This window comes from Coffea eugenioides, unplaced genomic scaffold (assembly GCF_003713205.1).
Source record: "Coffea eugenioides isolate CCC68of unplaced genomic scaffold, Ceug_1.0 ScVebR1_3091;HRSCAF=4238, whole genome shotgun sequence".
In the NCBI taxonomy this organism is placed as follows: domain Eukaryota; kingdom Viridiplantae; phylum Streptophyta; class Magnoliopsida; order Gentianales; family Rubiaceae; genus Coffea; species Coffea eugenioides.
In genome coordinates, this window is record NW_020863636.1 from 15,522 (window position 1) to 32,661 (window position 17,140).

Below are 17,140 nucleotides of genomic sequence, written 5' to 3' on the forward strand. Positions count from 1 at the left end.
TTCATAAAGATCTCCACTGAATTTTTTTTATTTGAAATTACAGACAGTACTGTTTAGATAGAGTTTGTTTGGATAGAGTATTATACAGAATTTGTTTGGATAGACCATTATACAGAGTATTGCTTACAGACAGTACTGTTCGTAGTAATTCACTGGGTAATAAATATTCTTTAGTATTACTTTTAAAGTTAAAACTTGTGATTTTCACTGGAGGCATATTTAGTATGCACGTAAACTCAGAATTACGTATTTCTTATTATGCCAAAAAAAAAAAAAAGAATTACGTGTTTCTTGAAATTTAAGTCTAGGGACAACAGGCAATAATAAAAAGGGTAAACTATAACTTCCAAAAAACTAATTGCATCAGCCAGTATAATTACTACGAACCTCAGGGGTCTTGAATGTAAATCCCAAGTCGAAAGGAAGCACAAAAACAAAGGGAAAAACAAAAGTGCAAAAACAGGAGACAAAGTCCTCGTCATGAGTCTAATGCAAGAACCTGTTTTATGAAACCGACCCAATGGAAGACAAATAAGAACCTGAAAGCATAAACCGTCCGCGTTCATTAGCTGTTATCTATTCATACATTCCAATCCATCCATATCCTATAAATTACTCCCAAGATTTAGCAAGAACAGCCTATACATCTGTAAACCTTAATTGGCTTTATCCAGCAAAACACTTAAATCTCTTCCTCTGTCACCGGCGCCTTTAAAGCCACAACGTGGTGACATATTATATCCTCCCTCTTGCCTCTACCTCGTTGTCCCCATCATCCCACGCTATTATTGTTGTACTAGTTGCATTTTTTGGTTCAAAACGAGAAGGACAAGAGGAAGAAGAAGATAGAAAGTGAAAAAGAAAATTGAGAAATATGGGGATAGGGAAAGAAAGTGCTACATTGGAAGATTTTCTTGAAAAGGCAGGTGGTTGTGCGGTCCTGGATGGTGGTTTTGCTACTCAACTGGAGAGGCATGGTGCCACCATTAATGACCCTCTTTGGAGTGCTCTTTGCCTGATCAAAGACCCTCATCTTATCAAAAAGGTAGAACTTCTTGTTCATAGTTCATACATACGTCTTCTCCAGAAAAACATATGCAATCAATTGGTTACATGTAAATATGTAATTAATTAACTTGCATCCATACATGTGATTAAGTTTCAATATGTCGTCTGGCAATAAATTGAATACGTGATACACTAGTGGAACTTGAATCCTGAAATTATGACGATTGTTCTTTCACTAGATCAAGGTGGTTACTAGTACGTGCAATACCTGAAAAGAAATGGTAGAAGGAAAAACTCAGGGTTTGTGATTTTGTAACAAGTGAATAGGTGTAACATAGCCAAGAAATGGACTAAATTTGGAGAATTGGATGTCTTTGGATGAGTGCAGGTACACCAGGAGTATTTGGAAGCAGGTGCAGATATATTGGTCACTTCATCTTATCAGGTTCGTCGTGGCACTTTCAACAGTTAAGAAATGAGGCTTTATTGCTTACGATATGTACCTAACTATACTAGGTTTAGGTTGATGTGTAGTTCTTTAAATTGGGAATCTTGAATTGCATCCTAGGATAGGAAACACATTGCAGAGGACAGGAAAAAATGTTATCTGCTTGATTAGTTCAAGGCCAGAATACAAGGATTTTTGAGAGATTTGGATTTTTTTGTGAGGTTATTAACATCAAAGATTAAAAAAAAAAAAACAACGTGCTCAATGAGATTTGGTCAAATCCCAATTTGTGATGATGTTTAGTAATTCTTTACAAAAGTTAATATGCTATTATTATGTGAATGCAGGCTACTATTCCGGGATTCCTGTCAAGGGGACTATCCATTGAAGAAGCAGAGACTCTGTTAAGAAGAAGTGTGAAATTGGCTGTTGAAGCCCGGGATAAGTTTTGGGACGCCATTAAAACGAATCCCTACCAAAACCGTACTAAAGCTTTAGTTGCAGCCTCCATTGGAAGTTATGGCGCTTATCTTGCGGATGGGTCAGAGTACAGGTAACATTTTTAACATGCATTGTTTTGATTTGCAAAAACAAAAGCTTTTAACGTTTTCTTTTGGGCAATTTTCATTGGATATATATCTTATTTATGTGATTTCATTCTTGTGTTTTGTCTGGCAGTGGGAATTATGGGCCGGATGTGAATCTGGATAAGCTCAAGGATTTTCATAGGCGAAGACTGCAAGTTCTTGTGGAAGCAGGAGCTGATTTACTTGCCTTTGAAACCATTCCTAACAAGTTAGAAGCTCAGGTATGCTCTCCCAGTAATTCCTTGGGTTGTCCTCCCCCTGAAGTTTGATAACTGTTTAAAACATGCATCTAAATCAGTATGAGAGACGAGTTTCTCACATGAAAATACCAATACGCATTGTGCAGAACAATGAATCAACACATCTTGACCATTTCATTGGCAGGTGTTAGCGTCCCCTTTGGTTTAATTATTAGGCCAGAAATGAGAATACAGCACATGGGACATTCTTGCAACACTTAGTTATTCAAACATGAGATGTTCCATGACGCATGTGGATGTCATTTATAATTGATAAGCACACGACTTACTCAAATTATCTGGCAGGCGTGCGCAGAACTTCTTGAAGAGGAGAATGTACAGATTCCATCTTGGATCTGTTTTAGCTCTGTAGATGGCAAGAATGCTCCATCAGGAGAGAGCTTCAATGAATGTCTAGATGTATTAAACAAAAGTAACAAAGTTACTGCAGTAGGGATTAATTGTGCTCCGCCTCATTTTGTCCTAGCCCTGATTCAGAAATTCAGAGAGGTAATTGCAAAGATCCCTTCCAGTGAAGTGTATGAAAAAGTATTTTCTTATTATTATATTTGTTAATCTTACATTCAGTGTTCTAATCTAATTTTGTTTTTGGCAGTTAACTGGGAAGGCCATAGTAGTGTATCCCAACAGTGGGGAGATATGGGATGGTGTAGCTAAAAGGTGGCTGGTGAGTAATTTGTACCTTGATTTACATGTAATTCCTTTTGAGTGTGTGTAGGGTAGAGCTTTTTCATGACTAAATCTTGTGTGCATTGTCCAGAAACTGGCTCCCTAATTTAGTTAGTGTTTGTTTAACAGCCATCAAAATGCTTTGACGATGAAAAATTTGAGTTGTTTGCTACAAGATGGCGCGACGCAGGAGCTAAACTCATCGGTGGCTGTTGTCGGACCACGCCTGATACTGTTCGTGCCATCTCAAAGGCCCTCAAAGAAAGGTCCTGATGCCTCCTCAGTTCAAAGGGTCACCGTCAAAGACATTGCTCCACCAATACTCTTCCCTTATGATTCATGAAATGATAGCTTTGTTCCACTTATTCTTTTTAATTTATATAGCTGTTAGTCTAGCTGCATAATTCCGGGCAAGGGATAGGAGGGGATGATGAGCAGTGGGCAATCTTTAGGAACTTCTGTAACCTCATAGTCTTAGTCCAAAAGGGGTGCAAAGAAGTACAGTTATCCTTTAGGATTACGTGTTCATTTATTCAACTTAGAAATACTGCATGACTTCTTGTAGTTGAAAATGAAATCATGGACAGCTTCAATCAGAAGAGCAGGAAGAAGGAAACCTCGACGAAAAGGTTTTAATAGATCTAGAACTTCGACAAACGCAATGTTGTGAGGGCTTTTTTAATTGGAATCCTAGCATCTTCGTCGAATAGTAATGCTGCGAAAGTACATGTTTGGTACCGCAGCAACTTCGTGGCTTCATCTTGGACGTGCTCACAGAAAAATTGGTCAAGAGGAGTTGGTAGCTTAACCAGATCAAAATGGGGATAATCAACATCCAAGATAACAAGAAAAGAATGAAAATTTGGGCGACGGTTATTATCCATAGACAATGATTAGAACAACAACACTATACAACCCTATACTTCAGCACTGACCCTTCATTTCCAGCCTCAGTATCAAGGGAGACAATAACAATGCATATAAACCAGCAATACGTTGTGCAGTCCAATTTTACATTCCAAAAGCATAAGAAAATGGTAGATCTCTCGAACGGTCGCGAATGCACGGGCGGCACAAAGGTCATATGACAACATTAGTTGTTGGTGACATAAAGTCGTACAAATTTCACCAGCACTTTTTGCAAGAAAGAAATAAGAAAAAGTGCATATCAAAACCAGCTTATTACATGGATGAACAAAGTTAGTACATCAACCTGTATCAGCTATAGCAACCGGAAAAAGTCCGCCAATGTATTTTAGTTCCAGAAAGATCAGGCATAAACTTGCTTGATGGAGACTCTGTACACATTAGCAAAGATGAACAGTAGTGAATGAGAAGCTTTCTTCTGAAATTTCCTCAGATCAAAAGCAAACTCATCATCTCTGTACATGATCAGCGTCTAGGAAGCCCTCTCTTATCATAGGATCCCCAAGCTCCACTGCCATAGGGATCACCATAGGAATTACCTCGATATCTCATTTCAGGACTTCCATTCATCATTCCATAGGTCCCAATACCTGATAAAATACGAAAGTTTTGACATGCTAAATAGTTGTTCAAACTTGAGATAGCAAGACATGTTACACATGACTAAAGCAGAAGCAACACCATCCAGTGCCCTCGGTGGGGTGGTGGTGTGGTGTGAGGGGAAGAGAGTGAGAGAGCAATACCAGGACCACGTGCTCTCCTCTCTGAACTAGCTTGCTCTGCTCGGAGCTTTTCTATTTCACGAGCCATGGAGACTAGGTTTTTCTCCATTGCTTGGTTTTGTTCCACCAGTTGCTCATTTGCTTTCTTCTCAAACTCAAATATGCTCCTGGAATATCCATCAAAAAATGCCAAAAAGTCATACTTGATCAGAACCTGACAGATTCCATAATTCATCTCTCAAACAGATGATTTTGCTCTCTTTAGACATGACTTTCCTCTTAACTGTTAACTGGTCAACCATGGAGGACAGGAGCAGGAAGGCTCGATTGGATGAGCCAGCAAGAACATAATCAATATACTTGTAATAAAAAAATTTATATGTCCATACCTTGCTTCGATCAGTTCTTTGTGCATCCCCTCAATATCAGCCTTCATGGCAGCTACTTGCTGATTATCAGCTTTACATCTATTAATATCCTTATTGAAAGCTTGAACTTGGGCAGCTAATTCCTGTCGTAATGCATTTAATTTCTGAGATTCTGACCTTAATTGGACTACCTCTGCCCTGAGTGGTTCAGCAGAGCGAAGCTCAGCCTCAAGCTTCATTCCTCTCTCGATCAACTCCCTTGTGTGTGCCTCTTTATCAGCTCTTATTTGAGGAAGGACCTGACTCAGTCTGTGAATTTCGTCCTTAACAGCAGTCAGTTCACTCTGAAGAAACACATTCTCATCAACCAAGAGGCCATTTTCGGCAACAATCTTTTGCATATCTCTATGTTGAATTTCAAGTTCCTCCTCAAGGACTGCAGGATGCGGAGGTAGAGGTCCACCTCCTCGGTGCATTATAGCCCGTGGGTCATTGCGGAAGCCCCTGATATTATCTGTTTGACGGAACATCCGATTTCTCCCTGCCATAGCTGTTGTCCAACACAACTAATATTAGATCACTATAGGTAAATTCATGGATTAAAATATATTTTGCCTTAAAAACAATTTTATAGATGCCCAGATACTTTTAAGTGAAATTGACAGAATGCATAGAGATGAAACAGTAAAGGTTTCCTTTTACATTTTGGCAGAGATCAAAACATAAAGATCTGAGGTGACAAATAAACACTTTAAAGTTCAAACTACAATAAAGCTCATTAAACATCCTCCTGACTGCAAGAAAAGAAAGAAACCACCAAACATTATCCACAGGTAAGTTAACTAAGCCCGTCAAAGAACAAGTCAAAGGCATCTTTGTTAAGGAAAGATTTCAACATCCTTCCAAACTATTTCTCATGGCATATAAATTGGAAATAAATGACAATATCTGGCTTTATTGACATTTCTGAGTAAGTACTGAATGTGGATGGCCCATGTAACCTGATGCAAATGCCACCTAAGTCATTTGTCCACATGTAAAAGTATACATATGCCTTGCTACCCAAGTTTTCCAAAATAACGTATATGAAGGCTCATTCGATGTGGAATTGAAGTGAAAGAAACAGTATTGATAAACTCCATACTCATGACATTTACAAATGAAGGTAAAATTGTGAAGGCAAATTACATGTTTAAGCACATTTGAAGTCCATAACCATCAAACTGAATGCATTTGTTACCTCTGTTCTAACTCGAGTCTACTTCATTGCAATCATATTACTGAAACTTTCGAGCTTCACTAATGTCCTCAAGGTTAAAATGCAATGAAATTGGAAAATGCACATAATGCAAGCCACCTTCTCCTTAAGGAATTCCAAAAACCCAGCTATCTAGTTGATCCTTAAGGAATTCCAAAAACCCAGCTATCTAGTTGATCTTTCACAAGATAGATTCACTATGTGGAGCAATACAAGCTCTCGAGACCGAACTTCTAGCATCAATAATGTCACATTCATATTAGGTTAACCTTCTAAAAGCCTTTATTACTTGAGTATCATTCACAGTTTTGAGCAACATTAATTGCTTTCCGATCCTTGAGGCCCCATGCTTTCTATTCCTAGAATGAAAATAGAAGTGATAGACAAGCACTAGCAACCCCATGATGAACTATTGGCCATAATTGATAGAAGATAATAAGACTTGAACACAACATCTTATAGCTAGTACAAAAAATCATGAAATGCTTATTCTAGAGGATAATGAAATACTTATTCTGCAACATATCCACCTCAAATACCCTTCAACTTCTCTAGAGGAGAAATTCAAATGAAAACCACCTAATGCTATGATCTCATAGAACCAATCTTTCAATGCCCGTTACTATCATGATTAAACATTTGGGCCCCTTTAAGGAACTATTAGACTGTGCAACATTCATCACATGAGAGGCTCTTCCATGATTGTCACAACAAATACAATTATAACATTTTAGATGCACATTACTTCATTCTGTTCAAGAGGAAGGCAATGAGCAGCATCCATGTCTCACAATACGATCACAGAAGGATTGTCATACTAAACATTTTCCATTTTCTTACTTTTCATAATCCCCCCATGCTTTGCTTGCCCTAATTAGTTACAAAGTCATTATTCTGCAGTCAGCATCCAGATTTTCTAGATTTCTGCAGTTACAGGTTTCAACCAAAAGAATACAACTAAAATGATGAAAATAGAAAAAGAAGCCAAGACATAGAACCTTGCAAAGTAGCCAACTCTATGTGTTAGCAGATCAGCAAGTGGATATACAAACAGGGGCTAAATTTCTGAAATCTTATCTGATGTCTTGTAAACTCAAGCTGAAATTCCACACTATTTCTTGAGGAAAAAGCTTATCCATAAGACCAAGATACAAAAGAAAAAGCCTAAAGGGCAGTAAGTTCTAATGCCAAAACTGCACTATCTATGCCCTATATCTGTGACACAGCTATTTTCTTCATGTTTAGGTTGACCCAAGATTCGCGACACTGACATGAAAGAGAAAAATAAAATTGCAGATATGTAATGATGCAATTTGCATCGACAAACTCATCCTGAGCAAGAAGCCATCATTAACCAAATTCCATTTAAACCTTGGGATTAGAAATCACAGCAAGTCTAGCAGCAGGGCAGCTACTGGACTGATGATAACTATTTCCAATTCCTCAATTTTTCTTTGTCCCCACAAATGTGCAATCTCAGTCATTCACTTTTTTAATTTTTATCACTCATATTCAAATCAAATGCTCCCACCAATTCATAGACTTTACAGTTAAAAACCCAAAATAAATGACTAACTTACATTCTGAAAGAACAACAATAGCCTAATAAACTTGTGTTCTATCTATAGCTTAAGTATCAAGATTCAATTTTCCATCAAAATACCAACACCAAGTGAAAGATATAATTAAATTCAGAACATTTTCCTTACCAGATTAATTACAGAACAGTCCGTAACCTAATGTTTTGCTTTCTGCTGGACCATCAAAGGAAGAAAAAATCTATTTTTTGCATAGATTTCAATTCTTGAGGGTAAATTGTATCATCAAGAATTCCACCCTGCCTTACGAAAAACAACATAAACTCGAGCCTCAGAAAGAAGTAAAGGTATTATCCTAAACAAAGTAACCGAAACTTGAACAAATAAAGGTAAAGGGAAGAGAGATTACCTTGCAAGAACAGCGGATTTGGAGATAATTCTGATCTTAGGACGAAAATTTTTACGTTTGTGAAGTTACAAGGTTCCCTGCTGTCCCGCTGAGCTCAGGAGAGGTGCTGTTATAAGCCATAAGAGAGAGAACCATTCGGGCTGTGACACTCCTGCAACAATTTTTTGGCCCATTAAAAGCCATCTTTTTCTCTTTTAAGTAAAAATGAAAAGTCCCGAATTCATATCTTTTAATTATATATCTTTCTCATGTCACTTTAAGTCATCCTTTTTTCAATTCATTTCTTTTTCAAATTATCTTATGCACAATTTTATTTTTGGTTCTTTTTTTCGTTCTATGTATTGAGATCGATTTTATTTGAAAAGTTAAAAAATTGCGTTGAATTAAATCTTTTTTTGGGATGTCTCTCTACCATTACATCTACAATATAGTTTGGTAGGTCATGTTGTGCATCTTTTTGCAGCCATTAAATTGTTTTTTTAGAGGGTTGATGTCTTCTCTAAAATGCAATAAGAGTTATTTTTAGTCAACAATGATATAAAACTCCGTGCATATATTGACATTTCATTTATTAGGGGTGATAAAGATTGAGTAAACTTGAAAATGTGTAGGTATTAGACTTTTAATCACTCAAAAACCAAATGTGAAGAGAATTTGGGTTAAATAGTATTTGGAAATTGGAAAAACTTGGTGCTTACCGTTCCTTTATGTATTTTTTGGAAATTTTCTTTTGATTGCAAGTATTGGGAAAACTCAGCGCTTTATTATCTTTGAAGATTCATTTCTTTTTTTTTTATTGCAAAAAAGTTTGTACTGCAGAATCTAGCAATTTTTCCTTAAGAAAATAAAAAAAATTTTCAAAAAGTGTTGGTTCAATTAGGATGACCCATTTGGTAATTAGTGGCCTTGTGCAGCACTAGCCCGTTATCCTTCCACTGCAAGGAGCGGGAAGTTCTCGTTGCTCTGTCAAGCCAGCCTCACGCAGTATCCTCCACTTTAGGAGCCAAGCTGTCCAGGCCTCCGCCCAAACCACATGGCTCAGCTCTCCGCTTGGAATGGGCAGGCCGGCGAATAGCTCCACAAGCCCTACCATCAGGGCCAATCCAATGTTCCAACACATTAATGCCCCCGCTTGAGTCATAAGCTTGCGCTACGAAGCTCGGCGGCAAGGGGCTCCTGGGCATCTGCTTATTAAGTGACGAAAACTTAGAATTTCTTCGATGTGGGAAGCATTTGTTTTCTTTTTCATTCACCAGTTCTCGTGTGTTTCGATACGTCTTTACAGCCCCGCAAAATATTCTGTTTCTGTTTCGGCACGTCTTGTGTGTTTCTGGGAAACGCTTCAATGGAACACTAAGGGCACCTTATCTTTGTCAGAATTACTCTACAAAACCTTCGAAATGGTGGATGAAAGATTAGTTAACTAAAGTAATGGTCTCACCTTTTTATTGATATGAGCTCAAACCTCTTCAAAAGCATACAAAAAGAGAAAAAGAATGACCACATTCGAGCAAAACACCAGCTGATTACACCAGATTATGTTTACTGAAGCGCACCAAAATTGCATGTAGTGATGCTTGAGAATGAGCATTCTGCAATAAAACTTCGTCATAGATAACAAAATGTTAATAATGGCTGAAATACTAAATCATCCCGGATACTTGATCATATGAACAAATTTTGTGAAAATTGGCACTTCAACTATTGTACTAAGACCAACACCAAACACCAGATTGACAACTAGTTCCCGTTCCACGGTTCTATTCCTTAAATATACTTCACAACACGCATGCAGGGGAAAAAAGAAGAAGCAACAAGCAAAAAGCTTTTCCGTTGGTATGATTTCATTAATTTATTTTGACGCACCATTCCTGTTTAAAGCCCTTGGCAAGTTTTTCTTTATTGTAAACTACATATCGCTCCAAGACATAAAAAGGTAAACCAATGCTATTTCTTTCCGTTTATCATTCAATCCAATGAACTGGGAAGATGGCCGCCTCCAACCTTAAGATTTAAAATTGGCTACACATCTTTTCCCTCTTTTCAGGTGAAGTTTCTATTTATCTTTAGATATTCTTCCTCGGTATATAAGAGCAAGTATCTAGAACTGAACCCCTATGCATATATCTCTTAAATATTCCTGGCTTCGATCGGCGGTACATTTGCTATTAACAATTTAGCTACTTCATATACAGCCATGAGTAATTATTCATTTTTCACTTCCAAGATGGGTACGAGCCCGCACTGGAGTACAAAAAACCTGGCGGAATTGGACTTTTCCATGATGCCACAGACATCCCATGTTTACCCATCACTCGTCCATGCCTTCTGCAGTCTCAAGAGATCTTTTCAACTATCTTCTCCCTCTGCACGCATTCTGCAGTTCTTCTGGGAGTCTCGCTTGGACCATTGCCCATCAGAGTTTTAAAAAAATCTACTTAAACTTTTTATTTTCTTTTGTTCAATAATCCATTATTCAGACCGGGCAATGTACAATACACAGAAATAAAAAGCTGATGATTAAATTGCAATGATGCCATATCATCTGACTGGCCTACAACCCAATATAACTCCATTTGTGATGAATCATGTGCCAAAGGTTTCTTCATTTTAAATCAAATATCTGGAGTACTCTAGATATGTATCAAAAGTTCCTATTATTTTTGAACAATTTAGAAAGAAATTTTCAATGTCATTTCTCTGACAATTTTCAGTTGACGAATATGCACTGTGACCTATGGACTCTGCCATTTGTATGCATAAAAACATTTACGTGTCAAAGATAGAAAGCGGAGGTAACAACAAAGTGGCTCATTTTCATGTCCATGATCCTATCATACTTTCTCAGGGAACATCCAAGACAATAGAGAAGATTTTACTCTGCTGCTGTTGCTGCTTCTGGTTAGATCTACCAGCATGGATGAGGTTTCCACATCAGAGTTATCCTGTGATATTTTCTCCCCTTCCGTTTCCAATTTGTCAAGTGTTCTTAGCCAATTAGTCTCGTTATCTTTACTAATTAAATCAAAACCTTAGACAGACAGATATCTTCTTCATTGTCAAAGGCTTAATTCCTCATACTTGAATGAATACAATCCCCATGCCGGTCATAAACAATTTCTATGAAAGAGAAAGCTCTTCAATTTTGCCTTTTATGGGATATATGTATGATCCAAATCCAAGGAAGGAGGATTATATGGCTTATGACTAGGCTTCATGGACAGGTAAAGTGATAGCCCAGGGGTAAACATGGGGCAATGTGTTTTCCACGTACCCTTCAGTCCTAGCTCATATAAGCTTATTGATTATGACTCACAAAGGAGCAAAAGGAAAACATCAGAAATAAGAAGTTATAGAACATTCTCTTGTTTTCTCACCTTTCGGCCAAAATCAAGAATTGTCAGAATCATTAGATAATACAAAATTTGCAACCCACAGAAAATTTGAATGTACGAAATAAAGATCATTTTGTGAGAATAAATAAAATATCAAGAGATGAGGTGCATATCACTTTGGAGAAACTCCATTGATAAGGATCTCTCACCTGATGAACAATTGATTTAGTTCACTCGAGTACTTTCATTTGGTTGAGGTGAAAGTTTTAATTTACCCGCATAGTTTCATTTGGTTGACATCAAATTAATCAAAGTTTTAACTTAGCAATCAGTTGATACTCGAGTTTTATTTATTCATTTATTTTTTTTAACTCAATCAAGTTGATAGTATATAAGAACAACAAAAATGATGACAAAGAGTAATTAGAAAAAATATTCATGGTTGCATTACTTCACCAACTTTCTTTTATCTTTGCTTTTTTTTTTTTTTTTTTTTAGTGTAAGCAGAAGAACTCGAATTCGAGACTTTTTGCTTACACTCCCTCCCCCCATACCACCCAACCCATCCCTCCCCCCTTTCTTTTATCGTTGCTTGTATGGCATACCCTGCGATTACTACAATTTTCATTTCATTATCATACTAAAATGCAGTAAGCTAACAATTGTATGATAAAAGATGCGACACTGGTAACGTTTTGGTATTACTTTGAAAGCACTTGTAAATTAGCTTTTACGCCTTTGATTATCAAAATCTCTTTAGGGCTCCATGATTCCATCACCATAACAAGCATTGAAACACATTGGGTTCACTTGGTAATAAGTACAAGTCAATGCTTTTCTTCGCATTTCTTGCTCTATGATACGTTACCAACTTACCACTGGTAATATGATTTTTATGGCACTATGAATTATTATGTAGTGAAACAAGGTAATTTGGTGTGGGGTTTTGATGCTTTTCGGTGGGGAGGGAAAAGCGAATGAAAAGGGGACCGCTGGCAAAGAGTCCTGAACTTTAAACAGGTGTAATTGAAAAGAGACAATCCAACAAAAGGGTCTTCTTCAAATTTAGTGAGCGCTGAAGAAATTGACACTGGAAAGATTGAGACTGTGAGGGAGAACCCATGGATCGGATCAAGGACTAATGCTCATCTTTCAGCTACTGGTCCCCTCTAGAAATCCCATTGATTGGATATTTAGCCAATGAAAAAACAGAAAATAGGATGATTTTTCTAGTGCAGCCAATGGAGCAACAGATAAGGCCTCATTGGGGGTCCCAAAAGTGCAACTCTCCCTCCCAAAAAGGTGCACCCTAACATGGCCTTCAAGTCCTCATATAAACTGAAAAAGTGCACAGTGGGTCACACTCTCCTCTATACAATAATTGCACCAAATGTTATTTTTCTGTAAAAATCACCAAAATTCTCCCACACCCTTTTGGATCCTCCATTAATAATATGCATTGGATTTTTGCAAATTCAACCTGAATCGAAGATTGAGTATATAGTAAATAGTTGTATTAAACGCTGATTATGGTTTCAGACAGAAAATTAGCCAACGCTATGGGTGGCAAAACTGCAAGAGCTTGTGACAATTGCATAAGAAAAAGGGCACGATGGTATTGCGCAGCTGATGATGCTTTCCTTTGCCAGAATTGTGATGCTTCAGTCCATTCAGCCAACCCTTTGGCTCGCAGACATGAAAGGGTTCGTCTCAAAACTTCATCTCTCAAACCCTCCAAAGAACTTTCTTTAGAAATTTCCGTGCCGTCTTGGCACCATGGTTTCACAAAAAAGGCACGTACACCAAGGTCAGGAAAGCATGCAAAATCAAAATCTGATCAAGAGCCAGCAAGAAACCCTCTTCATCTTGTCCCTGAAATTTGTTCTGATGAAATCGAAACATCCCATGAAGAAAACGAGGAGCAACTTCTTTATAGGGTTCCTATATTCGATCCATTTGTTGCTGAATTACGCACGAGTGAAAATTCTAATGAAGCTGCAACAAATATGGGAAACGATGGGGAGGCTGCTGATGCTGTAGGTGTTGATGAATCTAAGGGTACAGTTTATGACTGTGGAAATGATATCAATCAGTTCCATGGACCTCTTCCATCTGAAATGGAGCTTGCTGAGTTCGCGGCGGATGTTGAGAGCTTATTAGGCAAAGGGCTCGATGACGAATCATTTGCTATTGAAGGGTTGGGACTTTCTGATTGTAAAGAGGCAGATTTAGTGGATAATAGCTCTCTGGGGAGTGGAAGAGTGAAGGTTGAAGATGAAGGAGAAGCGGAGGTTGCCATGGGAAATAATCAGATTGATGGAGAGATTGATATGAGTAGAGATAAAAAGGAAAAGGAATAGATACACGAAAAAAAACTAAAATGAATAAGAAAAAATAAAAGTTAAGGCAAAAAAAAAAATGGAAAAAAAAGTGACAAAGAAATCGAGACATGAGAATTAAAAACAGAAAAAAAAACAAAAAGGGAAAAGGCACAAAATCACAGAAACGAACGGGGTGGCGAGCAAAAAAAGGAAAACAAAAGGATAGAAAAAAGAGGAAGAGGCGTAAAAAAAATCAAAGAAAAAAAAGCAGTACCGAAGTCGGAAAGACCAAAGTGGATGAAGGTTAGCTATAGAGAAGTGAGAGAAGAGCCGGGAGATCAAACCATTAAATACCTAGATAAAAAACCTATAGCTGCTCGGCGTGGTCTCTTGTTGCGGAGTGACCCCTGGAACTAAGTGGTGAATAAGTTGAGGGACTAAGTGAAGCTATGAATGCGAATGTTATAGGTCTTAACTTTCTCATGGTATCTGAGGACCATAGTAGGTTTTGTTACTATTATGTCAGGTAGGATGCCGATTGTAGATAGTTTACTCTTGGGACTGCAGCTCGAGTGTGAATTATCTATTTCGGTTCTCGTGCCTGAGTACTCTAGAGTTGCGGCGCTCTAACGACTTGAGCTTGATTGGGAACATGAAACAGGCTTTGTCTGACTAGAATTGGGCAAAGAGGTCAGGGACATCTAGTTGGACTAGCTAAGTGACGTGAGAGAACCGAGCTGATACTGGGACGCTTTAACCTTTTCCTTGATTTACCTGTATCATTGTTACTACATGACGATTAGATACTGTGTGTACGATGTTATCTTCAACTTGATATGATTTGTTGTAATTTGCTTTCCGTCTTTCTTGATATGGCGTTATGTGCGGTATATATTGATTTGTGTATTTGGGAATGCTAGAATTTGTACTGTAGTCAATTTACTGTGTTTAATTCATCTAAATACCTTTTTGGGGGAAAAGAAGAAAAGAGAGGGGGAAAACATATTATGGACGGCGAGACGTAGTCGTGGACGTGGAGCTAGTCGTGGCCCGTGGAGCTAGGCAAGCTCAAGAAACCGAGAGAAGAAAGGAGAAACAGTGGCCGAGCAAGAACAGGGGACCGAGGGTGAGGCTGGAGATCAAAATGGCGACGCGATGCAACAAATGACAAATATCCTTGGCACGACTGGTAGATCAACAAGGTCAATGCCAGTGAATCAAACCCGGAATCCTTGAGATCGGAGAGGATAAGGCTCTTGAGAGGTTCCAAAAGTTTCCTACCTCCGAAATTTCAAGGAGGGCCTGATCCAGATATAGCTGAGCAGTGGTTGGAGGCAATGACTAATATTTTCGCGGCTTTGAATTACACGGGAGCAAAGACATAAGTAAATTTTTGCTGTATTTCAAATTCGAAGGACCAGCCCGCGCGTTGGTGGACTGAATTAAGGCCAGTGGGAAAGAGAACAGACGGTTGGACATGGCGAAACTTTAGTAAGGGAATTTAATGCAAAGTATCTCCACCTGTTAGTCCAAGAAAGGGAGGAGGACGAAATTTATTGGGTGCGGTCAGGGAAAACCCTAAGTGTGCCTGGAATATGAGACCAAATTTACTAGATTGTCTAAATTCGCTTCCGAATTGGTGGTAACGGAGCGACGGAGAATAAGACGATTTATACAAGGACTAAATTTGGAAATCCAGGAGGCATTAGCGGCAGTTCAAGTTAATACGTTTACAGAGGCTCTTGAGAAGGCCCAAAGAATTGAGGATGTGAAAGCCCAAGTAAAAGCCTTTCAAACGTGGAAAAGAGATACATCCAGCAGTATACCTGAGGAATCTGGAGAAAAGATACTGCTCTCCAAAGTGCAAAAAGTGAACCATTCACCTCGCCCACCTTGGACATTAAGAGCAGTCCATGAAAGGTCCATGAAAGGAAGTCAGATCGGATCAAAGGACATTTCTCGAGAAGATCCAACAGTAGTTCCTCGATTGGTCTGTGGATACTGTGGAAAGGCAAATCACACTGAGAATGATTGCTGGCGAAAAGGGGGAAAATGTTTGATTTGTGGGAGTAGCAATCATCAACGTAGCAACTGCCCGAAGAAACAGCCACGAGAGGGTAGTACTCAACAAGTGGAAGGAACCAAACTGAAACAAATTCATGAAAGAGGAAACCGAACAAAGGTATCAACACAAGTTTATGCCGTAGATCAGCACCGAGTTCTGGGGTCCTCCGAGGCGACAGAAGGTATGAATTTCGAGGTCGAAATTCTTTTAAGGGGGAGAGAGTGTGAGGACTCGCAAATTTCTTATATTTTTCTCAAAAATGCCTTTTATTTGGAAATTATTCATTTATTATAGCCTACTACCCAGTAATTCAATAATAAGTGCAAATGAACCTAGAAAGTAGGGTTTCACTTTTCGGTTTCAAGACTGGAGCAAATTAGGGTTTTCGCGATTTTTCACCGGATGATTTTTCGGTACGAAGCAAGGATCAAATTTGGTGATTAAAAGTGACTTTTAGGTGAGAAATAATATGTGATTAGAAGCAATGATATAAGGTTAGTGAATAGGAAGTAAAAACCCTAATACGTGCGATTTAAGGAAAAACGGTGCGAACCGACGTGTACCGCGCACTACCTGTTGAACGCACCGCTGGACCACCACTTTCTTACCACATGAGCTCATTGATATTTGAGCAAAATATGCCCTCATTTCCAGCTGCCTTTGACCGAAATTTGTGGCCAAAAGTGCAAGGAGAAGAAAGAGAAAATTTTGTGATTGTGGTTGATCCAAGTGTTGGCAAAACTTGTGGCTTAGACTAATCCTAATCTTCTTGCCTTTTAATCACCATAGAGCAGCCTTTCTTCTTCATTTTTCCTTGAGCTTGGCCGAGACAAGAGAGAGAGAAAGGGGGAGCAAGAGAAAACAATTTTATTCTTGATTTGCACCATCTAAGTGAGGAATCAAAATTCTAAACCGATTAAAGAGTGAGTTGTGGGCTTGGGAAGCTAGGGGAACTAAAAATTTCCAAAGGTGGTGAAGTATCACTCTTTCAAGCTTTGTTTTGAGGTATAAGATCTGATCATGGCTCTTCTTCTTTTAATTTCTGGTTTAAGATGTTATCTAGCTCATGTTTTGATTAGACTACAAGTTATACAAGTTGTTGTGATGATTTTGGATGATATATGCAAATTAGGGTTTGATGATTTTCTGCCTAAACTTGTTGTATGGTTAGTATATGTTGTATATAAGATTATATAAGGGGCTTTGGTAGTGATTGGAACAAGGA

General features: G+C 38.3%; 3 protein-coding genes across 4 annotated transcripts; 2 read left to right on the plus strand and 1 right to left on the minus strand.

Annotated features, from left to right (window-relative positions):
* Positions 1-509: 509 nt before the first annotated feature.
* Positions 510-3,568, plus strand: LOC113757422 (homocysteine S-methyltransferase 1-like). The gene is made up of 7 exons (XM_027300726.1): positions 510-1,045; positions 1,397-1,453; positions 1,804-2,009; positions 2,135-2,264; positions 2,589-2,792; positions 2,899-2,970; positions 3,102-3,568. Exons 1-7 carry the CDS (start codon positions 875-877, stop codon positions 3,243-3,245), a joined length of 984 nt encoding a protein of 327 aa, XP_027156527.1. The 5' UTR covers positions 510-874; the 3' UTR covers positions 3,246-3,568.
* A 345-nt stretch (positions 3,569-3,913) lies between these two features.
* LOC113757425 (protein FLX-like 3) lies at positions 3,914-8,340 on the minus strand. 2 transcript variants are annotated; one of them, XM_027300729.1, is made up of 5 exons: positions 8,195-8,340; positions 7,957-8,084; positions 5,011-5,539; positions 4,643-4,788; positions 3,914-4,489 (listed from the first exon to the last, which is right to left on the minus strand). In XM_027300729.1, exons 3-5 carry the CDS (start codon positions 5,535-5,537, stop codon positions 4,365-4,367), a joined length of 798 nt encoding a protein of 265 aa, XP_027156530.1. In that variant the 5' UTR covers positions 5,538-5,539; positions 7,957-8,084; positions 8,195-8,340; the 3' UTR covers positions 3,914-4,364. The 2 variants fall into 2 exon arrangements, with proteins under 2 accessions (XP_027156530.1, XP_027156531.1); XM_027300730.1 differs by having other exon boundaries at positions 7,957-8,088.
* A 4,572-nt stretch (positions 8,341-12,912) lies between these two features.
* On the plus strand, positions 12,913-13,889 carry LOC113757423 (zinc finger protein CONSTANS-LIKE 16-like). The gene has a single exon (XM_027300727.1). The coding sequence runs from the start codon at positions 13,059-13,061 to the stop codon at positions 13,887-13,889; it is 831 nt and encodes a 276-aa protein (XP_027156528.1). The 5' UTR covers positions 12,913-13,058.
* The last annotated feature ends 3,251 nt before the right edge of the window (positions 13,890-17,140 follow it).